General features: G+C 46.2%; 1 protein-coding gene across 4 annotated transcripts in view; it reads left to right on the forward strand.

Annotated features, from left to right (window-relative positions):
• ksr2 (kinase suppressor of ras 2) overlaps positions 1 to 27862 on the forward strand; it is a 63145-nt gene that overhangs the window by 19579 nt on the left and 15704 nt on the right. For 2 of the 4 annotated variants that reach the window (XM_061768834.1, XM_061768836.1), the window contains 9 exons: positions 7755 to 7939; positions 14737 to 14806; positions 19352 to 19435; positions 20662 to 20747; positions 21797 to 21817; positions 22016 to 22158; positions 22929 to 23097; positions 23171 to 23212; positions 27319 to 27388. In XM_061768834.1, the coding sequence (XP_061624818.1) occupies positions 7755 to 7939; positions 14737 to 14806; positions 19352 to 19435; positions 20662 to 20747; positions 21797 to 21817; positions 22016 to 22158; positions 22929 to 23097; positions 23171 to 23212; positions 27319 to 27388 (870 nt within the window). The remainder of the gene's footprint in view (positions 1 to 7754; positions 7940 to 14736; positions 14807 to 19351; positions 19436 to 20661; positions 20748 to 21796; positions 21818 to 22015; positions 22159 to 22928; positions 23098 to 23170; positions 23213 to 27318; positions 27389 to 27862) is intronic. The other 2 variants (XM_061768835.1, XM_061768838.1) reach the window with 2 other exon arrangements.

Below are 27862 nucleotides of genomic sequence, written 5' to 3' on the forward strand. Positions count from 1 at the left end.
CACTCCTGTGTCAGAACACAAAATCCATCTTTACACAGAAGTTCTTTACAAGAACCCAAGTCATCACTTCAGACCGTTTTTAACCTCATTAAGGCATTTACGCATTTATCCCAATATGCTATCAATTGCTCAAAATCAATCATACTCCCTATAACGACGAAGTCATGGACTCCTGCAGACCAAAAGCCAAACTTTCCGATTCCGACAGGGTGTATCAACTATCTAGGCATTCATATCTCAGCAAAACTTACAGAGTTCAATCATTTAAATCACATACCTCCACTGGAAAAGAAATGGTGGAGCAGCCTAGCTATCTCACTTTCAAATAGTCCAAGCCCAGCTACCCTTCACAAAGGTCAAACTTGAAACACCCAACTTCAAACTCGATTATTACCTCGCTAGCTAGCCGAACGGCGTACCTCATTAAGTGGTCGCATCCAAATGCTGAACAACAGCGTTGCTTCTGGTCACTACTTACGCGGAAACCTTCCTCAGTTTTCCACTGCACCATTCCAATTTCTCCTCATCTTTGTCCATTGGGTGATATAAAAGGTATCGCGCTTCCGAATGAACACGCTCAACCAAAAAACTTGGAGAACAACTGGTCACCTTTCATTGAAATGCTGAACCTTGAAGTTTGCCCGCCCGGGAAAGAACGTCATCGAGAAATGCGATTTGTAACGGAAGTGACCAAATCGTATCTTGCCTGTGCAAGGGTCATAGGGTCACTGGCGTGTACGCGAGTCTGCCAGTTGGGCCTCTGGGGATGCTGGGCCAGTTTCCCCCGCCTCCTCTTTCGTGTCGGTCCCCAGGTGCCGTAGAGGAGCCCGCCGGTGACTGCGTTCGGAATCAGTCGTCATTTCCTACTCCCCAATTACTGCTCAAGGATTTGTATACAGTGGATTACTCCCTAATCACAATATAGAGATTTTCTTTTGTAGTCAACGCATAGCGCATGTTGTCAGGCACGAGAGCAGGAAGCGAAGGTCCGCCCCCCACCCCCCTCCACGCGCCGCCATGCATATTCATGCGCACGCAGTCAGGCCGTAACGACTTATGGTGTCGTCTCTCATTTTCACGGCAGGTAGAAGAATGTCTTCCGCGGTCGAAGGGTAATCCCCGGTTATTGTGTCCCTCCCAATTACGACCCTCCCGACGATCGCCCCCGACGAGCACGGAGAGCTTATTATTATTATTATTATTATTTTTGGGTGATTTTTTATTTTTTTTTCTTTCCCTGAAGAGATGAGAGGGAGATCTCACAAGTGCGAGCGGGTTAGCTGTTAGCGCTAGTTGTCACTCTGGTGATTTTTTTTGTGTGGGTCTACTCATAATTGACCTTTCTACCAAATTTCATGTTGCTAAGTGCCGCTGGTTTTCACTTATTTAGCTATCGGACAATATTCGAAAGAATGAGTTTGTCTTCGAAGGACAAAGTTTTTTCTTTTTCTTTGGCTTTTTTTTTGTGCTGCCTCTCATCCCAAAAGAAGGACCAATTTGCGCCACTGACAAAGACGGATGCGTCCTCGCGTCGCGTCAGACGTCACTTCAACTTTCATTTGCAGACAAGCGCGCGCTCGCCGCCCTTATTCGGGGACCTTTTTGGGCTCCTCCTCGTCCGCCTCCCGCTAACCTTTTCACAGAGAAAGTGAGAGGCTCTCCGGGCTGGAGAGTCAATTGATGAAAAACGCCTCCGTGAGCAGCAGCAGCAGCGCCTTTAAAGGCCAAACGACTCGCTCGCTTTTTTGTCTTTGTTTTTTTGTTTTTTTTGGGGGGGGCAACTTCACATCAGGCGGGGAACAATTTGCACAAACGTTTCTGATAATTGACGCGAAAATGATGAAGAGAAGAACATTAAAGGTCAGCCCAGATAATAATAGAGAGGAATTTGTTCCGTAACAAGGTTAGATTCATAGATAAGGAGATAAATAGATCATCTTGAATAAATAGTTGGCCTGATGTCTTTCATTCATTCGTTCGTTCATTCATTCACCACTTGATTCAGCAAGTTCATTTCATTTCATTTAACTGGATGATTTTTGAATAGTTTTCCTTTTTACGTTTTTAAATTAAAAACAATGTATTTAATTTCTTTTTTAATTTAATTTAAATATTTAAATGTATTCATTGATATATATTATTTCCTTCGTTCAAAATGTACATTTAAATGCATTCAACATTATTTCATTGATTTAATATCTTAAATTATGAAATATTTTCAATTTGTTTTCATTCTTACACTAGTAATCAAATAAGAATGTATTTAAAACATATATTTTGTTTGATTTGTACCCATGTCATTTTGTTTATTTCTTAATACGATAAATAACCTTAAGTACAATTAATAAATCAATAATGATTTTCTTTACAAACATACAATTGTGAAAGTATAATTTATTTTCCTTTATTTAATGTCTAAATGATGAAATATGCTCAATTTATCCATCCATTTTCTGTCGCGCTTCTCCTCATGCTGGCACCTATCCCGAACCGATCGCCAGCCAATCACAGGGCACGTACAGGCATTCGCACCTAGCATGCTAGGTTGATTGAAGACCTTGAATCCCCTGTAGATGTGAATGTGAGTGCGAATGGTTGTTTGCCCTGCGATTGGCTGGCGACCAGTTCAGGGCGTACCCCGCCTCTCGCCCGAAGATAGCTGGGATAGGCTACCCGTGTGAGAAGAAGCGGTATGGAAAATTGATGGATGGATGGATTAATGCCCATCCATCCATCCATCAATTTTCCATCCATCCATTTCCTACCGCTTATCCGAGGTGAGGTCGCGGGGGCAGTAGCTCTAGCAGGGACGCCCAGATTTCCCTTTCCCCAGCCACTTCATCCAGCTCTTCCGGGGAGATCCCGAGGCGATCCCGGGCCAGCCGAAAGACGTAGTCTCTCCGGCGGGGCCCGGGTCGTCCCCGGGGTTTCCTCCCGGCGGGACGTGCCCGGATCACCTCACCGGGGAGGCATCCGAATCAGATGCCCCGGCCACCTCATCTGGCTCCTCTCGATGCGGAGGAGCAGCGGCTCTACTCCGAGATCCTCCCGGACGACCGAGCTTCTCGCCCGTTCTCTAAGGGAGAGCCCGGACACCCTGCGGAGGAAACTCATTTCGGGCCACTTGTATCCGGGATCTCGTTCTTTCGTTGTTGGGGTCACGACCCGCAGCTCGTGACCATAGGTGAGGGTAGGAACGTAGATCCACCGGTAAATGGAGAGTTTACCACGACGGACCGATACAAAGTCCGCATCAGCGCAGACGCCGCACCGATCCGCCTGTCGAACTCCCGTTCCGTTCTTCCCTCACTCGTGAACAAGACCCCGAGACACTTGAACTCCTCCACTCGGGGCGGGATCTCATCCCCGACCCGGAGAGGGCACGCCGCCTTTTTTTGGACTGAGGTCTCAGATTTGGACGTGCTGATGGATTAATACCATGAAGTATTATTATTATTATTATTATTATTAATTATAATAATTATTTCATCGATCATGATTTCCTGACCAAATTTACGATTGTGAAACAAAAGAAAACAAAAAACAAAACCACTACTAGTCCTCACTTTTTCTTTGGCTTTTTATTTATTTTGTATTTTTTTTAAAGCGCGCCACAGTCGCTATGGCAACCGATGCTGCGCGCAAACACTTTTCCAATTCGTGCCGCTTCTTCCCCGGAAGAGTCGGCGGTGTGAGTTGCCATGGTTACCTGCAATTATCGTCCTTCCTGAACACTCTTTACCGAAGTGTCGAGACCGCGGTCCCCCTTCGACGTCCCGACAGCGTTGGCGCCCCCCCACACATGAAGACCTCCCTCAAAAAAGAAAAAAAGTCAAAACAAATCACTAAAAATGCCAAAAATTCACCTTGAGAAAATTCCCAGACACAAGTTTTTTCTAAACTTGTAATTCTACGCACACACACACACACACACACACACACACCACTTGCAAAGCCACAGCTGGTGCACCCCCAGGCCCATCCATCTTTCCATTTTCTACACCCTGAACTGGTCGCCAGCCAATCGCAGGGCAACCAATTCGCACTCACGTTCGCACCTGTGGGCAATTTGGAGTCTCCAATTCACGCATGTTTTGGGGATGTGGGAGGAAAGCGGCGTACCCGGAGAAAAGCCGCGCAGGCGCGGGGAGAACACTCGAACAAACTCGAAGTTGGGACGTTGTGTTCAAGCGAAATAAAAACAGAATGCGGTGATTGAATTGAATACGCTACAAAGACAAGACATTTCGTGCTCAAACTGATCAACTTTATTTTTTTGGAGCAAATAATCATTAACTTCGAATATTTTGTCTATATTCAATGAAATATAGGTTGAACGTGATTTGCAAAGCATGTTTAACACAACGTCCCAAGTTCAGCGGCTGGTTAGAGCGTCTGCCTCGCAGTTCTGAGGACCGGGGTTCGATCCCCGGCCCCGCCTGCGCGGAGTTTGCACGGGTCCGTTCAGGTTCCGACCATTTCCAACAGCGGTCTTCCCCAAAACGCACCCGCCTCCATGTCCGCACTTGGCGCACCTCCACACACCTCCGAGAAGAACAGAACAACACGCCTCCACCCTTCCGCCCGTCATCCGACCATTTCTGCCACTTAACGAGCGCTCACAGCCGACGCGGCGATGGGAGTCATGATTGTGAATTTAGATGAGTGTTTAGGGGAGGCGGCCGGATGGATTTTACGAGTTGGATGAGTCGGGAGGGGCCGCTCGTCATCTGGGGGGAGGGGGGGGAGGGAATTATGCACGTAACGAGCTTGGCGACTTTCTTTCAGGAAGTGGCGGCCATGAATCAACAGGAAATGACCAACAGGTCACACGTGCCCGGGAAGCACTTGATTGGATTTTCATTCGCTTTTTAGTCCGAAAAAAGACGGTCATGACCACACTTTCCTGCCACTGCGCCGTTAAAAGTGAAATCCAGTGAAATTACTTACTAATAAAGAGTATTATTATTAATAACATAATAATTAAAAAAAAAAAATCCAAATCAAAAATCAAGTGAAACTGCTCAGTCTTGGAAGTGAAACCTCGTGTTATAAAGGAAGACTAACATTTTAACATCGGTGCAGGCAGCGTGCGAATGTGATTTGGAATGGTGGTCTGGCGACTGGCACACGTCAAAGTTAAAAAAACATTTACGACACAATTTGAACATTGCAAACATTTGATTTCACATTTCCAACATTGTTTGATGACATTTCAACATTTCCGTGCGCGCGAGGTGCCGAAACTCGTCGGACCTCCGCCGCGTTGTCCGTTCTCTCCCTCGTAATCGACGTGACCGGCCGAGAGTCACCGCGTAATCTTTATCTTCAACTCAAAAGCTGTGCTGAGCTGGTGCAACGCTGCCATCTACTGGCGTCTGTTCGTCATTACAGCGGTTCACAATGCTGAATTTGACAGACAAGCTGGCCGAGACCAAACAAAACATCGTCGGCGTAAATGTATTCTTCAATGAAAGCCAATTTGGTTTGAAGGGAAGCCCTTTTTTTCACCATTTCCAGGGTCCTACCTGTCGCAAAAAGCCAAAGAAAAAGCAAAATCTGTCCTTAATTGTATAATGAAGTAATCATTTTGCGTGATCGAGTCAGGTGTTGACTTTAAAAAAAAATCCATTTTTGCCAAGACCAGAACAGCGGCTCCCGGCTTGAGGCGACCGCCGGTGTTGTCGCTGCTGTCGTCATGGTGACGGCACACGGTTACGTCGCCGCTGGATGAGATGTCGCTGATTGAAGTCAGACAATTTTTCCATCGCAAAATTGGATTCAATCCTCATGAAGATGATAAACGACTGAGAATCGTAACAGACTGGCAAAGAGTGAGGTGTCGTTTGTTTATCCGTTTGTAAATTGCGTGATGAGCTTGGTCACGGAACAAATTAACTGGAAGAACGTAAAACGGTGGCGTTTGTTTGCACCTGTCCTCATCAGCCCCGCTCCTCTTGTCGACCAATCAGCTTCCTCCGGCCACTCGCCTCTTGTCCAGGCGTGCCTCGTTGTCTTGTCAGTGAGCTTTTTTCAGTCTGTCTGTTTGTTGAGTGTTTTGCTTCGCTGCGTTGCTTTGTTCACGTGCACTTTTTGTCGTTAACTTAGTATTTCCTCGTACAGTGTTTGCCTCTTTGCGTTTGCAAATACTCCTCGCCTCGGGTCTACCTTTGGCCAGCATCAGCGCGAAGAAGCCGCAGTCTTGACGCACGCACACGCGCCCGCGGCCTATCCGCCCCTCGGCTCCTCGTCGTCCTTGGGGTCTTTGTGCGCGTCGCCAGCCTGCAATCTGCAACTTTTGAGTCTCGTTGAAGCTGAATAGACTCGCTAATGGTGGCAGCCACTAGAAAGAGTCCAAAAATGGGGAGTCCTCTCTCTCGCCCGCTTTGCGCGTCTGCGCGCCATCCGAGGATGACGAGGAGGATGAAGAGGCTTCTTTTCATTGAGGCTTTTGAAAGGCGCACGTAAGTGGCCTCATCGGAATAGCTGACAAAGGCGGCTAACGGAGGAGCGCTAACCGCTAACCTGCGGGCTGCTGCCGCTTCCTCGCTTTAATTGCGTGACTCAGTCGTCTGTCACTTTTCTTCGAGGGGGTTTGAATGTTTCTTAATGATGAATAAAAATAACTGGCTGTGCTCGTACCTCCTCGTGCTTTCTTTTTTTAAACCGCGTCACTCGCACGTTTGCGTAGCTCCAGAGGCAACCGCTCGACTCGGATGAACTTTTCCACGGCGGGGTGAGCTGAGGTCAATTGTGACTCGCGAACATCCACGGAGACTCATTCGTGGCTTACAAACGAGTCAAAGTGGACATTATTGTGTCATATGGAGATATATAGATATAGATAGATATATAGATATATATTACGGGCGAGTTGAGTGACAAAAGAAGGTGAGACCCGGCCCAAAAAATCTGGAACCGGGACGTACTACCCAGCAGGCTCTCCAGGGGGCGATGTCGGCCTCAGCCTGCGTTTGAGCGTCCGACGGCCAAAGAGAAGAACGCTTCCATCGCTTCTTACTTTCCAAGTTGAAACTTTGAGTCTGCATTCATCAATGACAAAATGTGCCAAATGGAACGTTTGTATCTCTATTAGTCGCTCAGTCAATCTTCAAACGTTCCATCTCCATATTTGAAGACATATACACACACACGCACGTTTCCTCTTTCAATATTTGTACGACAATAAAAAGAAATATATATTCATGCTATATCTTGAAATGGCTCCATATATAGCAAAGATTAGAGATAGAAGATAGATTTTGAAGATCGATTGAGTGACCGATAGCGATCTTTTTGTCACTTTTTGTCGCAACCTCGGCCGGCGGGCGCTTCTTAAAACGAACCCCGAAAGCTCACGTGTGAAAGAAATTGACCAAGACGAATACGAAGAAAATTTTCGCCATACAGCGCTTGCAGTTGTCTGTGAAATCGAAAATCTAGTTTCAGTTTTTTTTTTCCATTTTCGTTTGACTCATTTTGTTCGTTTCGTAAAATATTGCAAACGACTGACAGTTGGAAGTTATGAAGTCACGGCGGACGTTAGCGAATCACAGTGGACAATGTTCAATCGCAAACGCGTCGTCGTTGAGATGAAGCCGACGTCGCGCCGGATCTCGCGCTGTTTTCATCCCCGATTTATTTCCGATTTTGGAGACTGTTGGACTCGTCTCGTTCAGGTGTTCCAGGCCTTCCGAGCAGGAATGCCACGGATTACGATAACCCACGTGTTTTCTCCTTTTTTTCCCCCTCAGGGGCAAGAAGAAGAGCAAGCCCTTGAACCTCAAGATCCACAGCAGCGTGGGCAGCTGCGAGAACTTGCCCACCTACCCGCCCGGCCAGCGCTCGCCCCTGCACACCGAGCGCTCCCTGAGATCCTTCTTCTTCCCGTCCTTCGTGCCCTCCACGCCGCCCGTGCACGCCGAAACGCCCTCCGCAAGTGAGACCCCTTCCGCTTCTCATTCTCAGCACACCTCTCGGGGGGGGGGAACGAAGCGACAAACCCCCCCAAAAACTTCTCGGCTCTCGTAGGGCCAACGTCCTGACCGACACTAAAATACCGGATCGTAGTTGGCCTTCGTTTTCGTCAGAAAGGAGGCAGAGGTTGGATTCATGTAAAAGTACATTTAGTATTTCTGGAAGCCGCATTTTGGACATTTTTACAACATTTTGCAACACTGTGCTCAAATATAGGTAAAGAGCAAAAACTGTACCTGAATGAATCATTTCAACAGCGATGACTTTACGTGTACGTAAATACAAATCGTAGCTATGAGATGACAACATGGAAGACAATTTAGCGTCCGGACCCGTTTTTGTAAGCGTCAGACAAGCCGGTCTTCGTGGAGCTTAACGTGCGTGTTTTTCAGAAACATCCAAGACAATTTAGTTTCGGAAGAATCTAGAACACATGGTCGTGCGAACATCAAAGACCATTTAGTGCCTTCCACAAACTCAACTTACGTTTTTGGACGTCAGACAATTTTGCCTTCAACGAACCTAACGCCTGCGTTTTTGGAAACATCCAAAAAAGACCGTTTGTTCTCGGAAGAACCTACAAACACATTCACGTTCCGAAGTGGAGACAACAGAAGTGTTTTTGGCCTTTTTCTTTTGTGTTTTGTCGCGGGCCTTTCGACGCCGTTCCGCCAAAGTCGGCCATTCCGCCGCCCTTAATCGCGCTCATCTCCATAATCCATCTGCGCTTTCCGGGGTAGACGTTAAGTGCGGCCCCCGCTGCAAATTGTCACCGGTGAACAATGAGGCCGGCGGCGCGGCGGAGGAGCCGAAACGCCGCCGCCGCCGCCGCCGAGCGGGCTAATGCGTTCTGCGGGAACGGCGCGGAAACTATTAGACGAGGAAACGGCGGGGAACTGAGGAATAAACGGGCAAATAATGGAGCCTGTGTCAAAGAAAAGGGAGAGGCCTGATGTATAGCTACGGATTTAACTCTGCCAGGCCCCCCCCCCCCCCAAAAAAAAAGGCATCGGGGCGTGCTGCGGAATAATAGCGCGGCGTACTCGGCGGAGGCTCGTTGTCATGCCGGGACGTCCGACCGCGACGCTTTGTCATCTGGCTCGCTGTCAACGTCAACGATTTCTCGCCGATGGGAGTCCCGATTTGTCCGAAGCCGCCTCGCCTCGCCTCGCCTCGCCTCGTCTCGTCTCGTCTCGCCTCGCCTCGTCTCGCCTCGTCTCGTCTCGTCTCGCCTCGCCTCGTCTCGTCTCGCCTCGCCTCGCCTCGCCTCGTCTCGCCTCGTCTCGTCTCGTCTCGCCTCGCCTCGTCTCGTCTCGCCCGCCCGCCGCCGGCTCGTTGGATTCTGTTCCCGAGTGGTTACGGAAAATTTGGAATCGTTTCAAGCATTTTACAATGAACACCAGAAACTCAAATCGATTAACCGATAAAAAACAATAGTAGTCGTCTTGTTGGAATGTCTGCCTAATCAAAGTATAAGTCTAAGTAGATATAACTATATATAAGTACTGTACTTATTGTGCTATCGTCGACAGCGGTGGTTCTTAACTTGGCTTCGCTGGAACCAACGAAGGGTTCGGTGAGGCAGTCGCCGGAGGACTCGACACACACCGTGCGTGCGCATGCGTGTGCGCATGCGCCCGTAAAAGCCTTTTTACGCTGCGTGTTAAACGCCGTGCTCATGCCGTTCAAAACGTCGTCTGGCTTTGCGGCGCTGCGCCTCGCGTTGAAACGCTTTCTTTATTTAACAACATTGCAACGATACACTTGTGTTGAGCAGCGTTGCTGTGGCGTCAGACAGCGCAGCCAATCATAAAAAAGAGCACAAATAACATCAAGCAAAGGAACAGATTTTGATGTCCATTTTCACAGCGAAGTCCGTTGAGAGTGGCACTTACCAAGAAAAAGTCACATTCGCTGACAGTCAATTTCTTTTTTGTGTGTGTGAAATTCAAGTTTTGTTGCTTTTGTTCTTTTAACACAATGATTTTGTGCGCAAGTGATGCGTGGTTCCTTTTGTGCGCGACCTGGGTGACTGAGAATCTCCACAGACAATCAAATATTGACCTCTTTTGAATTGTCGACTTGAGTTCCGTGAACGCCACATGAACCTGGCCCCCGGGGGTTCCGTCAGGAACCACTGGTCTCCAGTATATAGACTAGTTTTTGGTCTTCTGAGAATTTAACATATGCATTTTCGTAATCATCAAAGACAATTTAAGGCTTCTTTATACTCGCGCGGCTGTTCTGCGCGCGAGTTCGCCTTTATACTCGAGCGCAACCCACCCGCGCGGTTTTTGAAAATGGACCGCAGTTCTCCTCCAAGTCGGGGGTGTCGCTACGGCCGGAGTCGGCTCGGACGCCACAGGGTGGAGTTTCCGCTGCATTTTGCGGGCCGTTTTTTCCGTTCCCTTCCGTAACAAGGACCAAAGCGACAACAACGGCGACCGTGGAACGCAGCCAGCGCGGGAGTATAAAGAGGCCTTTCGCCTTCGGTAAACAGATTGCGCAAGTTAAAGACAATTGACTCTCCAGCAACCTTGTCCTTAATGCATGTGTGTAAATATTGTTGTCATGTCTTCCGAGCCAAGCCTGCAGCCTCCGAAGATGATTGAGCCCATAAAAGATATCAAAGTGATCCAATAAAACAGTAACCCGGTCAGCGTTATCGCGCCGCCGTCCTTCATTTTTTGCAGCCTCCATAACCAATTTCATCCCGGCAATTGTGTTTGGCGCGCTTTTGGCGGCAGATGGATGGCGGCCGCCTCAGGCGCGTCACGTGGCCTCGCGGGCGCTAACCCGCTCGCTCGCTCGCTCGCACCTGGTCAATCGACGACAAGCGGGGGTGGCTAAAGTACTTGTGGAAAGAAAAAACTAACAAAAAAGACTTTGGATTCAACATGTACTTAAGTTCAAACCTTTACGGTAAATTAGACATAATACTTAAAAAAGTTGAAATATTGATTCCACTCATTTGCTTAAGTTAAAGTCAAAAAGTAGACTCTGAAATGTACGGAAAGAAAAGTCCAAATGGGCTGCGACATAAACGGCCCGACGTCCGGACGCGGCGGTGACGTCGCGCTCTCCGAAGCGCCTGGCGTGGCGCCGTCTCCCGGCGACCGACCCGGGGGGTCCCGTTGAGACTCGCCGCCGACAAATCGGCTGCTAAATTTCCATGCGGGGCGAGGGGGGCAAAGAATAAAGTCGCTCCGGGCCGGCGGTGAACGTGAGGAGGAAACGTGATCCGACCTCCCCCGGGGAAGGTCGGTCAACAGAATTGAATGAACAAATGACCGAGCGGCAAAAGGAATAACGCCTCTCGAGACCTTTTTGTGGGGCGACTCCCGATGGACATCCATCCATCCTTCCATCCATTTTCCGCACCGCTTCTCCTCACGCGGCCGGCGGGCGTGCCGGCGCCTATCCCGGGCGAGAGGCGGGGTACGCCCTGAACCGGTCGCCAGCCAATCGCGGGGCACAACCATTGGCGCTCACGTTCACACCTACGGGCAATTTAGAGTCTCCAATCCACCTAGCACGCATGTTTTGGGGATGTGGGAGGAAAGCGGAGTGCCCGGAGAAAAGCCACGCAGGAACGGGGAGAACATGCAAAGTCCACACAGGCGGGGCCGGGGATTGAACCCCGGTCCCCAGAACTGTGCGGCAGAAGTGCTAACCGGTGCCGCACGCCCATAACGGAGATGCGCAGCAAATTTCATTTGGCCATGTGAAAGCATTTTCTAAGAATTCCGGTAGGGCAAGTTTGACAAATGGACAAATGGAGCCCAAAATGGCAAATTCAAACCTCAATGACTGACTTCATGTGTGTTTTTCAGGCCTGGCTTTTGAAAGACTTTTTTTTTTTTTTTTTTTTGTGGGTCTACTCATGAGAGACAAACAAACTTCAGGGGCTGCATTTGTACTCCAAACGGCCGCTCTATTCCATTTCCCGCGGGCTGAATTGGACACCAATTTCCGGGGGGGGGGGGGGGCTCCCAAGTCCATTTATGGCTAAAATGGCAGACTTTGTCTTTTTGTCTTTTTTGGGTGGGCCTACTCCCGGTTACCAGGCCTACCAAATTCCGTGTTGCTCAGCGAAACGGGCCCCAGGGACTGAATTCTTGAAACCTGTTAGTGTGACTCGCCATTCTGTGCCCACACGCAATGTCCAAAACTCCAGGTCATCAATCTCATCAACTTGGTTGAAATGTTTTCAACCATGGGACAAAACATCTTGAAAACAGCCTAAAATGTTTGCTTCAAAACAAAATGGCTGACTTCCTGTGTGTTTTGGGGCATGGCCCCTTGAGACTTTTTTTTTGCGATCGACATGCGTACCAAATTTCGTGTCGTGAAGACAAATGAGTTTTTTTACGTTGTAAGCCCCAGCTTGGTCGATTATTTTGCTTTGTGTTGTGTGCCAAACGTTTTGTTTTCTATTTCTAAAATAACAAAAGCAACATTTTTTGGTCGCTTTTTAGTGGGACTGGAACAGATTATCTTTCCCAAATGAAAGGAATGCAAATCCTACAAATCTGTTCCAGCGTGTTTTTGTGTTTTAATACAATACAATATTACTATAATATTGTAATTCATAAAAACATGGAGTAATAATGTAATTAAATAGAATGTAAAGAATTAAACAGTTTTTGCATCATGATTTAATGCTGCAATTCTTTTCATTGTGCTGCTCCTTCTGGTGTGCCCGGCTCGGCCACCGGGTGGCATTCTAACACAGCGCAGACTTTAGCGGCACATTTATTTTCCCAAATAATTTGGTCGCACGTAGAAGACAGTTAGTCGTGTTGCCCAAGAAGCCAAAGAAAAAGCAAAGCGCACGGAGTAATTGCTTTATTTCCCGCTACATTGCAGTCTTGTGAGGCACGCTGACATTCCGAAGTTTTGTACGACTTGCGAGGCAGAAGTGCGGCATATTTCGGAGGACTCGCACTGCTAGGACTACAAAGATGTCTTCCGTCGCAGGTGAAGATAAACAAGACCGAGGCGCTGTTTTTGCTCCGTCGCTCAATAGTCTGCTCCAAATCTCGATCGCTCCTCGCCGCCTGCTGCAAATGTCGCTAATTGAGAACATTGTGCAGCCGCACCGACATGTTGTTGTTTTTGTACAGCCGGCTGGAAAACACGCGGCGGTGTCGATACACGGCAAAACGCTGCGAGGGGAAGAGGAAGAAAAAAAAAAACGCAGCGTGGGTGGCGGTGCAGTTGGCATCTGGGACTTCATCCATCTCTTAATGGCGCCACCGTCAGGTCACTTTTATAGGAACTGCCAATCAAAATGTCTCCTTTCAACGGCAGACTTCCTGTTTCTTTTCAGGCGTGACTTCGAGAGACTTTTTTTTGCCGGTCTCCTCACGATGGACGTGTGCCAAATTTCACGTTGCTGCGTGAAACTGAAATAACAAGTAGGACTTGTCTTTCAGGGAGTCGAAGAAATGAACAAAATGAGCCTCAAATCAAACCAAAAAAATCCAAACCACCGCTTCTTGAGACTTTTTGTGGGTTTACTCAAGATAGACACGCCCACCAAATTTCACATTGCAAAGTACAGCGTTTGGTCAACTTCGGACCTTCGGAATTTGAATTTGGAAACAGTCGGGCAAAATCCAAAACTAGCAGATTTTCTGTGTGTTTTGGGGGGCGGTTATTGATTATTATTATTGTTAATTGTAACAATAATGAATGAATGTTTTTTGTTTGTGTTTTCTTTTTTGCCATTGAAGCTTAAAGCTACAGTATGTAACTTTTGATGAGTTGGACCCGATGAAACTGTTAAGTCAAGGCACCACCGTAATCAAGGCCATGACCCACCCCCCCCCCCCCCCCCCCCCCCCCGGCCACGCGCACGCCCACGCACACACTCACCAAGAAGATGCTAAACGGTGCTGAGTGACATCCCATCATGCCCCCCCCCCCAGCTCTGGATCGAGTTATCGTCTTGATTGAGTGTAATTGAGACGCGCATCGGAGTGCCGAGAGAGGACGGCAGCCCCTCGGGGACGAGGCGGCAGGAAGAGGGGGCGGTCGGAGGTCGGGGGGGGGGTTACGGGATGAGATTAGCTGTCAGCGAGTCAGCGTCTCAGGCTGCGCTTTGACGAGGAGCAGCCGTCCTTTGTCGTCATTTTCGCTATCGTTTTAAAAAGACAAATCGACAGCGGCCCCGCGCCGTTAAAATTGTCCGAGGTCGGAGAAACCAGAAGCGATGTGGTTCTTTCCAGATCAGGAACTCGTGGTTATTTGAATCATTGAGTCATCTGTCCACTATTTTTTTCGATTCATCGATAAATCGGATAAAAAAGATGTTTTATTAGTATTAAAAAAAACATTTCAAATTGACGGTACAGAAAATGCACCAAGATAAAATGATGATTTGGTCCGTCACATGCAACATAAATGTTGATCGTTGTTCTTTCACGATAAAGTCAGATGATTGCAAAGGTCTCATTTTGAAAAAAAACACAAAGATAATCAGCAGGCTGAAATTTAGAAGATTTGGACAATTTCAATCGATGTCGATTCATTGGATAATGGATTAGTTGTTGATTGAGCAATTGTTTCTCTATTTGCGATCATTATTGCTTCTCTCCGTCTTTGTTGCACTCCTCTGAGGCAGTCCAATGAAAACAAATGCGACGGAGCACATTTCAAGCAGTTCTGCTTGGCTCATTTGATTTTGCGAAGACGCCAGGGAAGCGTTTGAATGTTTTGCTAATCTGTTAAGTTGGGTTCTGTTTTTGTCCGCAGACACTCTGTCAGTGCCTCGCTGGTCCCCGCAGATCCCCCGACGAGATCTGGGAAACTCCATCAAACACAGGTAAGCCCGGGGCGGCCCTCTTGCGCAACTCTTCCGTTCGGGCGACCTCCGCAAAATGCGGGCGCTCGGCCTCGCGCGAACGGCAGCGAGGCCGAGAGTGTGAGACCACTATGAAGACGCGCGCATGTACAAAACGTCACCTTGTACACAATCAGGGGCAAAAATACAAAAGTAGCAGCAAATTTTGTGTGCATCAAATGAGGAAAAGCGCTTCTTCCCGCAATAAATACCCAGACGCAGTTTCAGCTCCTTGGCAAGTTTAAAAAAAAAAAAAGGTGTTACAAGCTCACTCACGCCCCCCTGAGACGTAATTATAGAAGGCAAGTCTTTAGTTACCAAATGTCACCCACATGAAAAAAATCTGCAACTGTGGTAAAAGTATACACAGTAAATATCCACGAGTCACGTGACACGTCACGCACGCTGACGTATCTGCAGGCCGGTTCAGCCAATTGCGTTGTCGCTGGATATTGGCCAGGGAGAGCCCGAGAGCCCCAACGGCTGCTCGGCAACATCCTCCTGCGGTTCGGGAGGCGTCGCAACAGCCGGCCCCCTCCCGCTTCCTTTCCTTTCATGGTTTTCCATGGCGACACCAACTGCTTCCAATGCGCGTACGGACATCTCATAACTCCGTCCGTCTGTTTTCCGTCGCGTTTCTCCTCACGCGGGTCACGGGGCGTGCCGGCGCCCATCCCAGCTATCTTCGAGCGAGAGAGGCGAGAGGTGCGCCCCGAAATGGTCGGCAGCCAATCGCAGACTCTCATAACTATATGGAGCAATAACCCACACCGCATGGTGACAAAACCCACAAACTTGAATTTTGACTTTGGTTGCCAGCGTGGTGGTGGGGGGGGGGGCGTGGTCAGAGTCTTTGTACACGGGACTGTGTTGGCCTTCTTGTTGCGATGTTTGGGAAGTAATTATTTGTGTAAAACAAAGTGAATAAAGACAAAAGTGCACTTGCTACTTCAACAACTTCTGGAACTGCCATTGAACCTAACCTCTCTGCAGATTTGCGAACATTGTAAATATAACTACAAAATAATAATAATAATAATAATAATAATAAGGCGCCAGCCAGTAAAAAGTAAAATTAGTTCTCTGTGTAATTTTGACTGATACAGAGTCGTACAGTCGATGTTCCGTGCTAGTCCAAAACCCTTCTCTAATTATAGTAGTTAGCATTTTCCATACCTGCTACATGAACATCATCATTAAATTTTTTTCAGAATTTAAGACAGTCCCGGAACGCAACCCTGAGGCACACCATTGTTTTTATTTGCACGCACTGCCATCTGTTTGACAGAAGATTGTCAAACCAGCTGAGAGGCTGTTCAGACCGACCCGTGCCAAGTCGTCCGTGTCTCACGATCTCGTGGTCCACGTGTCCGAGACTTTTTGGACATTCCCGTGAGCAGAGCTGCGCAGTGTTCCTTCTTATCCAAGGAATCGATCAAATCACTGACAGTCTTCAAAGCCGCCGTGGTTGTGCTGTGCTTCTTCCTAAAACCTGATTGAAGATGGATCAAATATTATTGGCTGATTGAGCTCATGCAAAAGTCTTGGCTAAAACAGGGAGTTGAGAGATCGGCCTCTAATTAGTTCAAACAGTTGACGCCCCCTTTTAACAGGGGGCGGGGCAGTCTGTGAGGGCAGAGCGATAAAATCAGCGTCTGTTTTGAAAAACGAGGCTTTGCGTTGTCCGGGCCTTCCGACTTCCTGAAATCTGAAAGTCCGAGTTCCTTTTGCACCTGAGCGCCAGTGACTGGCCCAAAGGACAACGAACTGACGTGCAAAACTACGCTCCTCTCTGATTGGTTGAGGCTATTAAAAAGGGAGCCAGTTGAAATGAAACCCCAATTCCAATGAAGATGGGACGTTGTGTTAAACAAATAAAATCAGAATATTTTCGATTTGCAAATCATGTGCAACCTATATTTAATTGAATACACTACAAAGACAAGATTTCTACAGTCAAGTATACCCTACTTTGCTAAAAGTAGAATTATTGTAGTAGTAATTAGGATTGTATTCCTGTATAATTTGTGTCGATACTGTTTTACTTCAGTACAAAAGTAAAGAAGTGAAAATGCATTTTTACTGGCCATTACACAAGCCCAATTCCAATGAAGTTGGGACGTTGTGTTAAACATCAATAAAAACAGAATACAATGATTTGCAAATCATGTTTCATTGAATGCACTACAAAGACAAGCTATTTCATGTTCAAACGGATCAACTTGATTGTTTTTAGCCAATAATCATTAAGTTAGAATTTGATGGCTGCAACAGGTTCCAAAAAAGCTGGGCCAGGCTCATGTTTCCCACTGTGTTGCATCACCTTTTCTTTGAACAACGTTCAATCAACGTTTGGGAACTGAGGACACTCATTGTTGAAGCTTTGGAGGTGGAATTTTTTTCCCATTCTCGCTCGATGTACAGCTTCATCTGTTCAACAGTCCGGGGTCTCCGTTGTCGTATTTGACGCTTCATAACGCTTCATTTTCAATGGGACTGCAGGCAGGCCAGTCGAGTACCTGCACTCTTTTACTACGAAGCCACGCTGTTGTAACACGTGCAGAATGTGGTTTGGCATTGTCTTGCTGAAATAAGCAGGGGCGTGCCCATGAACAAGACGTCGCTTGGATGGCAGCATATGTTTCTCCAAAACCTCTATGTACCTTTCAGCATGAATGGTGCCTTCGCAGATGTGTAAGTTAGCCATGCCATTGGCACTAACACAGCCCCAAACCATCATAGATGCTGGCTTTTGAACTTCGCGTCCATTACAGTCCGGATGGTTCTTTTCCTCTTTGGCCCGGAGGACACGACGTCCACAATTTCCAAAAACAATTTGAAATGTGGACTTGTCGTACCACAGAACACTTTTCCACTTTGCATCGGTCCATCTTAGATGAACTCGGGCCCAGAGAAGCCGGCGGCGTTTCTGGGTGTTGTTGATAAATGGCTTTTGCTTTGCGTAGTAGAGTTTTAAGTTGCACTTACAGATGTAGCGCCGAACTGAATTTACTGACATTGGTTTTCTGAAGTGTTCCTGAGCCCATGTGGTGAAATCCTTCACACATTGATGTCGGTTTTTGATGCCGTGCCGCCTGAGGGATCGAAGGTCACGACGGGCATTCGATGTCGGTTTTCGGCCTTGCGGCTTGCATGCAGCTGTAAAATTCCCAGTTGATGATTATTTGCTAAAAACAATCAAGTTGATCAGTTTGAACATGAAATATCTTGTCTTTGTAGTGCATTCAATGAAATAAGATTTGCAAATCATATTTGTATTGTGTTTTTATTGAGGTTTAACACAACGTCCCAACTTCATTGGAATTGGGGCTGCACGTTTGAACCTTTACTTAACCAGGTAAAAGACCAGTTGAGACAGAACATTTCGTTTGCAGTGGTGCAAAATCAAACAAAATAAAGTGCTGGCTGAAGCCACTGAGCATTTATCAGTGATGTTATTTGATTTGTTGATTCTGCAAGCAGGGAGCTGACTCGGTTGAGCTTGACCGTATCAAGATTTGTTGCTCTTTCAGAGCAGCTTTATTGAAGTCAGCTGTAAACCCACAGTTACACTTGACTTTGATTTTGTTGTTGTTGTAAGGAGCGTGTTTGTTGAGGAGTTCAGCAAGAATATTCTCGAGCATATTCTACGCCATCTCTGATTTGACTTGATCCGAATCAAAGTCATAGAGAGCATGAAAAATTTGCCACCCCGCATCACGGTGGACGACCGCTGAGCACATCTACCTTACAGCTGTGAGGTTGTGGGTTGAAATCCGGCCCGACCTGTGTGGAATTTGCATGTTCTCCCCGTGCCCGCGTGGGTTTTCTCCGGGCACTCCGGTTTCCTCCACATCCCCAAAACAGGGCGTGCGAGGTTCATTGAAGACTCTAAATTGCACATAGGTGTGAATGCTTGTTTGTCTATATGGCCAACGTCAGCTGGGCAAGCCGAATGAGGGGAAGCGTTACGCAAAATGGATGGAAGGATTTGCCAGCCCTTTGCAACCCCAAATGAAATTTTCCGTAGCGCTTCTCCTCACGAGGCTCGCTGGCGACCAGTTCGGGGGGGGGGGTGCACCTCGAATTGGTCGCCAGCCAATCGCGGCCCAATTGAAATCAGAAATTTTGGGCTGCAAAAAATGACCAGAAATTCTTTTGAACCCCAATTCAAATCAGACATTTCAAGTGAATTCCCACGAATTTCAATTCATTTCTTTAATTTCTCAATTAAATTGAAGTTTACAATTTGGAATATTTTCAAATTCCCCCCCCCGTGGATATTTAGCGGAAAGGTCGCAAGCCCTTTGCAATGCCAATTGAAACGTGAAATTCTCGTGGTGAAAAATGTGTCCGTCCTCCAACTCGGCGGGACGAAGGCGAACACTTGATCAGCGGCGTCCCCGTGAAAAGGTCGCCCGGATTGAGAGGCGGCCGGCGCTCCCAAATGTCAGCACCGCTATTCTTCCTGTCCGTGTCGCGCGCGCGTCTTCATCGACATCCTCTGGTCTTGCTGTTGTCGTGCAGATTTTCCACCAAGTACTGGATGTCGCAGACGTGCATCGTGTGCGGGAAGGGAATGCTCTTTGGACTCAAATGTAAAAACTGCAAGTACGTATCCCGGCTGTTGCTGTTGTTGATGACACTTTTGACACCAAGTATCCCCTCAAAACAGACAACAGAATCAACTCAAAGTGGGTTTTTTTTTTTACAGTCATATTGTACACCGTTTGAATATTAACACTGCGTTTAAGGAGAGGAAAAGAAAAAACGCTACCAATGGAGAAATTTGCGTCGTGTCCGCAGCAATAGTGGATGCAGGAATTATTATTATTATTATTTTTTTTTTTAAAAACCTACTGTCTGTGAAAAATGTTACTCAAACAAACGTTTCAAAGCAAATGTATTGTCCTGTACTTAAAAGTTAAATACAACTGAACTGTCCTTCAAAAAATGACTCGACTTGAAAAAGTGCAAAAATGGAAGAAAAAAAAAAAGTACTGCACCGGATGACGATTTGTTCGATTTAGTTCATGTTTTGAATGAAGTCAACTTTATTTGTATTTAATTCAGTAATTCCTTTGCGGCCCACAAGCGGGAGCCAGCGTACCGCGCTTTGGCAATCGTTGCCGCAGCTTCGGAAACAAATGGCGAGACCGCCACTAAATGATCACTTGGCCTGTTTTGTTGTATTCGATAAACATACTGTGTCTCCCAAATTCCAAAAACCAATTATTTGCAAAAACAAGTGAAAAAAAGACATCCGGTCGGACAAAAACAAACGACTCGTACGAAATCCAAATCAATATGATTCATAGGAAATAATGTCATTCCAATGAATCCATTTGAGACACCTAAAAACATGAAGAAAGAATACATTTTGTAGAGGGTAACTATAGCATTACATTCCAAAACAGTGTCAAATAAACACAAATGAGTCATGAGCGTTTACCTCGATTGAAGACTCGTCATGGAAGCGCGAAAGACAGGAGGAGGGGCGAGAGGGAGCATTTTCATACTTTGTTACGAATCATTTTTCTTGCCTTCCTAATCAAATTGTCACTTTGTCGTATTGTGTACTAAAAAGACTTCAGCAGACGGACGGCAAGGTGTGTTTCACAACTAACAAGCCTAGCGGTCTGCTCGGCAAAACACTCGGACAAGTCGGGGCAACCTCGGCGGAACACAGCCTGTCAAAATAAAAGATTCGAAGGATTATTATTATATTTTGCATCCACTCTGCTGCTGTCAAAGCAGAATTTCCCATTGTGAGAGCAATCTATTATTTTCACTGCTATTCGATCGTACGTTGAACGTAATTGAGTTGAATCGTTTAGGCTGAAGTGCCACAACAAATGCACCAAAGAAGCTCCGCCCTGCCATCTGCTCATCATCCAGCGAGGCGGCCGAGAATCCCTCAAAGGTCAAACAAAAACATTCTTTCTTCTTGGTCTCCTGGTTTGTTTTGTCTTTTGTGGCGATGAAATCAAATTGGAAAACTTGGAGATGCTTCCCTGCGAGAGCTGCAGGTCATCTGTCTGTCTTTTAAAAGTGATCATTTACCATTTTATTGTCATTTTGAAGTATCTGTCGCCGCTGTCCAATCCCCCCAAAAAAAAACGTTGATCTCCTATTTTAGGGATCTTTTTTTTTCCCCCCCAATATTTGGAGAAATGTGCTTTTCTATTAACATGACATTGTCTATTTACATTACATTATTATTTACCAAAAACTGAAACATTTTTTTTTAGTTTAAAAAAATTATATTGTATAACCGGAACAAGAAAAAAAAAGTTGATTTTAGATAAAAACAACGTTACAATATTTGGATATATGTGCTTTTCTATGAGTTTTACTGGTCAAAATGATGATTTGCCATTTCAGCATTCTTTTCGCACATTCTATCTTCACGGTCCGAAAAAAAGAAAGCATGCGTACATCCAAAACACGAAAAAAAGAGTTGTTTTTCGATCAAACCAAATCATATTAGTAGATGCCTGCTTTTCTGTTACAAGTCATCGATTTGATTATTGACCATTCCATTTGAACTGTTAAAGTTAGCATGGAAGCTAAGCTAACCCAAACCTAATGGAAGCATGTACGGTATCTCCAAATTTGAGTTTTTTTTTTTTATCCCAGACCCGATCGTTTTATTGTCAAATCCGGAGATACGTGCTTTTTAATGGACAACAATGTTATGTAATGTTATGAGACATTAGCTCCACTCGTGGGTCATAAATACATCAGCGGCTTTTAAACCTCACATAATTATCATCTGCCCACCTAAAAAAAAACAAAAAACACATCTCCGATTTTTGTGAGGTTTAGCGAGTTAATTGTATCTGCTTAATGAGTTTATCTGCTTATTAATTCAACGGCCCGTCGCTCAACACATCCATCAAATCCTTTGACGAAAACGCCATCATTTTGTCTTTTTTTCTCTCTCTCTCTCTCTCTCTCTCTCCCAAAAAGACCACCAAGGAATGACTCAAGGTAAAAAAAACGCTAATTAATAACTGCCTGAAGCCAATTTCCCAGGGAAGGGTGCTTTCATTCCAGTGCGATAATGAATGTTCACATTGGAGGCAGGAGGCTTGATGAAAGGAGGATTTACCCTCATTTACGGAAAGCCATTAGGAGCCTTTTGTTTCATTTTCAACACCCACACTGCTCTGTTATTGCCATTATTAGGAGGATTATTTTCTTCTTCTCGGTCGCTCGCAGTCGCTCGTCTGGTGCGGACCGAGTCGGTGCCGTGTGACATCAACAACCCGCTCCGGTACAGCGACCTGCACATCAGTCAGACTCTGCCCAAAACCAACAAAATCAACAAGGTGAGAGTCCAAAAAAACTCGGGAGTTCAGAGAATGACCAATTTCCAGAAACATTTCTTTCACGTTTACGAAAACAGGTTATTTCCAGCCAATGGAGACTGAATCGTCTTCAATGTTGATTAGGAAAGGGGGTCCTGCAGGGTTCAATTTTAGGACCGCTTCGCTTTCTTTTATCTGTAAATAACATCCGTCCATCCATTTGTGGACCGCATTTATACATCTGTGATCAATTGTTTAAATACATAATGAATAAATACATTGCTTGAGGCTGCTGTTTCCTCATTGATGACAAATGATTTTTGAATGTTAGTCAAAGATCAGATCACCCTTGCAAAAGGGACCTCCGTCTCAAAGGGTTTTTGACTTTCTGGTTAAATCAAGGTTTTGATGGATTAAACGCGTGCATGAAGTTCATTGGGGGCAGAATTGAGGTCAGTTTTTATGAAAACCCACAAGGCAGGGTCTTTGAGAACGCAGTCTTCGATGTTTTCGAAAAAGCGTAAATGAAGCGCCATTGGAGAATCAATTGTCTTAAATCCTACAAATGCACGAGGTTCATTGAGGGAAAAAAAGTTTGGGGTCTTGAAAGACGACATTGTTTTTGCTGTTTACAAAACATGAACGTTATGTTCATTGAAGACACTCAATTGTGTTGTTGTTTGGATTTTGAGAAAAACATTTTTTTTGCATGCACGTTCACCGAGGACTTTGACAAAAACACGTCCGTCGGTGTCCTTTCCAAAACCGTTGAAGGCCCTTTGCGTGTCCAGGATCACATCGCGGCGCCGTACCAGCCGGACTCCAGCAGCAACCCGTCGTCCACCACCTCGTCCACGCCGTCGTCTCCCGCCCCGCCGCTGCCCAGCAGCGCCACGCCGCCCTCGCCGCTGCACCCCTCGCCGCAGTCGGCGCGGCAGCAGAAGCACTTCAACCTGACCGGTTGGCGACACGAAATCACGAGAAAACCGAATCAGAAATGAAGTTGTGACAGCAGTTGTCTGTCTCTCCGCAGCGGCCAGTTACTTCAAATACAAGCAGCAGTTCATATTTCCAGGTGAGGTCGCCTTTTGATTTGCTCGGCTGCCACGGAAATGGAATTAATCAACTTGGACGTTCAAAACAAAACATATATATATATATAAGATATGTCCATCGACGACTATAAATTGTCATCGAGTTCATCTTTGATGTTGACAAAACACGTGTACATAAAGTTAAATAAAGACAAAATCGTTCTGGATGTTGAAATAAAGCGTGCGTTGGGTTCGTAGAAGGCTGCACTGCACGGATGCTTTGTTCAAATCGGTAAATTGACTTTCATATTGAGCAAACTTTCAACCGTCTTTGTTGTTGAGAAAAATGCACCTTGTGTTCTTTGAATACTAAAAGGTCATATATATATATATATATAATGTTATGAATATTAGCTTCTTAAAGACTTGAAACCATCTTCAGTGTTTAGAAAAACATGTTTTAGGTTCTTTACAGACATACAATTGTCTTTGACGTTTGGGAAAATGTATGCTAGTTGAGAAATTCTTCGCGTCTTTGGATTTTATGGAAACACCCACATACTTCTTGTTCTTGAAAGATGTTAACAAAAACAAGTTTGTCAAGTCGGTCGAACGTTGATGAAACATGTTTCATCTTCTTTGATGTTTACGAGGCACATACGTTAAATCATTTTTCCGGTTCTTTGGTTGATACTGTTAAGTCGCACAAGCTTGCTGGAATTGAGCGGAGGGCTCGTGCGGTGCTTTTGCTTTTGCAAAAAGTGCTTTTGTCTCGGCATCCCGTTTCATCCCGTTGTTACTGGGAGTGATTTGAGTTGCAAGCGTGGGAACACAACAAAACATTTGTTTTTAATAGAACACAGTGCTGGACATAAGATCAAACGTCAAACATAGTACACATCATTCTAAAGAATATGATTCAAACAAATGACTATTGTGCACATGCTGCAGTACGAGGGCATCGAGGTCACTTGCGTTGGCTGCAAGCTGAAGTTTCGTAGTTTTTTATTGAAACGGTGCAATTCTTTGCTCTAATTCGACATGAGGAATTATTATTATTCTGATTATTTTGGAACTTTCCATCCCATCATTTGACAGGCATTAAGTGGCGCTAGCGCGGCGACATCATTCGCATGAATTAGCTCCTGATTGGCGACGCATTCGGCGAGCGCAGGTGCAAAGAAGCCGGCAGACGAGCCGAGCCCGGCTGGCGTCGCCTCCAAAGACGCTGCCGCGAACAAAAAGGAGGATGCGAGCCACATGATTTAGGCGCGGTTCGGGTGGGGGATTGCTTTTTGAGCCCCGCCCACTTTGGGGTCATGCTCGCGGGCCAACACGGACCAACAGGCGTGGCAGGCGCCGCGTCGATGCGACACGACGCGAACTGCTGAGCGAGCGCCGTCTCCGACGATACACGGAAAATGTTCCCAATCGCTCCCTATCCACGATATTGTATCCAACACAAAAAGACAATCAAACATGTTGTTCTTTGCTTACACAAACCGTATGCAAACACATTTAAACCTACACTACACCACGAGCACACGCACGCACGCACGCACGCACGCACGCACTCAAAGCTTAGACTGTCACCGACCAGCCAATATTTCACAATATGCATGTTGTCCATACATCGTGGGCACGGGAAGTATTCAATGTTTCACTCTGTGTTATATTGCAGCCATTTGCGAAAATCGTTGAAGTTCATGAATGTACACACAACAGCGCCCCATATTTGACTTGTTGAAATTTTGCAGATTGATTCAAAAAGAAAAAGTGAAATATGACACAGCCAGAAGTATTCAGACCCTTTGCGGAGTATTTAGCAGAAGCCCCCTTTTGACCCAATACAGCAGCCACGAGTCTTTTTGGGAATGAGGCAACGAGTTTTTCCCACCTGGATTTGGGGATCCCCTGCCATTCCTCCTTGCAGATCCTCTCCGGTTCCGTCAGGTCGGATGGTGAACGTTGGTGGGCGGCCATTTTCAGGTCTCTCCAGAGATGCTCAGTTGGGTTGAAGTCAGGGCTCTGGCTGGACCATTCAAGAACAGTCACGGAGTTGTTCTGAAGCCACTCCTTCGGTATTTTAGCTGTGTGCTTCGGGTCATTGTCTTGTTGGAAGGTGAACCTTCGGCCCAGTCGGAGGTCCTGAGCACTCTGGAGAAGGTTTTGGTCCAGGATATCCCCGTACTTGGCCGCATACATCTTTTCACTCGATTGCAACCGGGGGTCCTGTCCGTGCAACTGAACCCCCCCCGCCACAGCGTGATGCTGCCACCACCGTGCTTCACTCTTGGGACCGTATTGGGCAGGTGATGAGCAGTGCCTGCCTGGCTTTCTCCACACATACCGCTTAGAATTAAGGTCAACAAGTTCTGTCTTGGTCTCATCAGACCAGAGAATCTTATTTCTCACCATCTTGGAGTCCTTCGGGTGTTTTTTTTAGCAAACTCCATGCAGGCTTTCATGTGTCTTGCACTGAGGAGAGGCTTCCTTCCGTCGGGCCACTCTGCCTTAAAGCGACGACTGGTGGAGGGCTGCAGTGATGCTTGACTTTCTAGAGCTTTCTTCCATCTCCCGACCGCATCTCTGGAGCTCAGCCACAGTGATCTTTGGGTTCTTCTTGACCTCCCTCACCAGGGCTCTTCTCCCCCGATTGCTCAGTTTGACCGGTCGGCCACTGTACTTTCAGGAACCTTAAGTGCAGCAGAAATGTTTTTGGAACCTTGGCCAGATCTGTGCCTTGCCACAATTCTGTCTCTGAGCTCTTCAGGCACTTCCTTTGACCTCCTGATTCTCATTTGCTCTGACATGCACTGTGAGCTGCGAGGTCTTCTCAAGACAGGGGTGTGGCTTTCCTAATCCAGTCCAATCAGTATCATCAAACACAGCTGGGCTCCGATGAAGGTGTCGAACCCTCTCAAGGACGATCAAGAAGAAATGGACAGCAGCCGACTTCCATATACGAGCGAGTGTCACATGTCACAGCAAAGGGTCGGAATCCTTCTGGCTGTGTCATATTTCACTTTTTCTTCTCCCAAAATTTCAACAATTCCGTTTTTTTCTGTCATTTTAGCCAATGGCTGCACTATAACAGAGAGTGAACATTTTAAGGGGGTCTGAATACTTTCCGTACCCACTGTATATTAGTACATAATAGAAGCTACGTAGTGGACAAAGCACAGTAAATCAATCTAGATGTTACGGTATACAATCCGCTATAAACAGAACATCATGTGACCAACACTTCCTAAAATGTGGTTAATGTCGTTCAATTTCTACCGAATGTGAAGCCATTATACTTTAACGAGAAATGTCCGTTTTCGCCCACGCACCCCCAGAGCCGGAGGCACCGCACCGCAGTTGATGTCGATGATTTGAAAATGGTTCGACTTGTTGCTTTGGTCTTTTCTTTTGTTTCCCCAGCAATAAATAACAGACACGCAATGTGCCGATTGGACTGGTTGCTCCACTTTGGCGCTACTGGTCCACTTAGAAGTCCGCTAACGGTTCTGGTTTTTAAATTGGACTTTTGTCAATGCAATTTCTTCCCACTAATGCGTTCCCCTCATTTGCATTTCCCACAAGTGAGACATTGTTTGCTGGTTATCCCGCTGCGCTTTTGTGGTACGAAAAGAAATACACAAATAAAAGGCTGACGAAACGTCTCGCTTTTCAGCAGTCGAACACGGAATGTGCTGCGCTCGTCCCGCCAGGACAAAGTTGCCATGTTGTGACTTTTGGGCTTTTTAGAGGGTGTAGTTGAGGGAGAGGGATGCATGACTTGAAAGTTTGATAAAGACTGTTGTAGGGAATTTCCTGAACGTGGATTGTTAGCATTTTTAGCAGGGTTTTTTGGGACTTTTGGACTTTTCAGAAGGGTTGTGCGAGGAAGTGGGGTTGCGGCAACTTGTCGGGATGTTGAAAGGGGGTGCATGGCTTCAAATCAAACTGGAAGGACTGCTGCTGGGAATCATCTGAAAATAGACTTTTAGCCATTTTCGTTTCGTGTGTTTGTGTGTGTGTGTGCAGGGAAGAGGGTGTGCACCAACTCTCAATTATTTATGTTCCTGTTTCTGCTGAAATCAATGCTAATGCCGATGCTGAAATTCTTTTGTGTGTGTGTGTGTGTGCTCTAATTCCCAAGACGTCACTCCAGTCACTCCTCCCAGCAGAGCACCGCAAGTCATCCTGCATCCCGTCCTGTCGGAGCCGGGGTGAGTCAGCCCGGGAAAACAAAACCAAAACAACTCTTCAAGAAAAGTATCAAAAGCAGAGAATGTAATTTTTGCAGAAAACGTATGCGAATGCTTGACTGAAATGCTGTAGAATTCAGCCAAATGTAGGGAATGGAGAATGTGAGTAGGAACATTCTAGAATACATAATTATCCTACTCGGTACATTGAGAATTGCTTAAATGCTAACATGCTAATTATACTGTAGTATTAACCGTAAAAGAATGGAAAGTATACGGTACCTTTACCGAAAGAGAAGAATCATTCTTATTGTGAAAATGTGGAATTAGGAAAAACTGTGATTTTTTTTTTTGGAATGTCCAAATGTGTTCCCAAGAATGTGAAATTGACTAAATGTGGAAGGGTCGAGTCAAAATTGTGAAAATGGGGACGTCGAGAATCAAGTTGAGAAATGCGGAAGGATGAGTTCAAGAAAACGTTTTTATTCGTTTCAA

The sequence above is a fragment of the Phyllopteryx taeniolatus genome, chromosome 3 (assembly GCF_024500385.1).
Source record: "Phyllopteryx taeniolatus isolate TA_2022b chromosome 3, UOR_Ptae_1.2, whole genome shotgun sequence".
Taxonomy (NCBI): domain Eukaryota; kingdom Metazoa; phylum Chordata; class Actinopteri; order Syngnathiformes; family Syngnathidae; genus Phyllopteryx; species Phyllopteryx taeniolatus.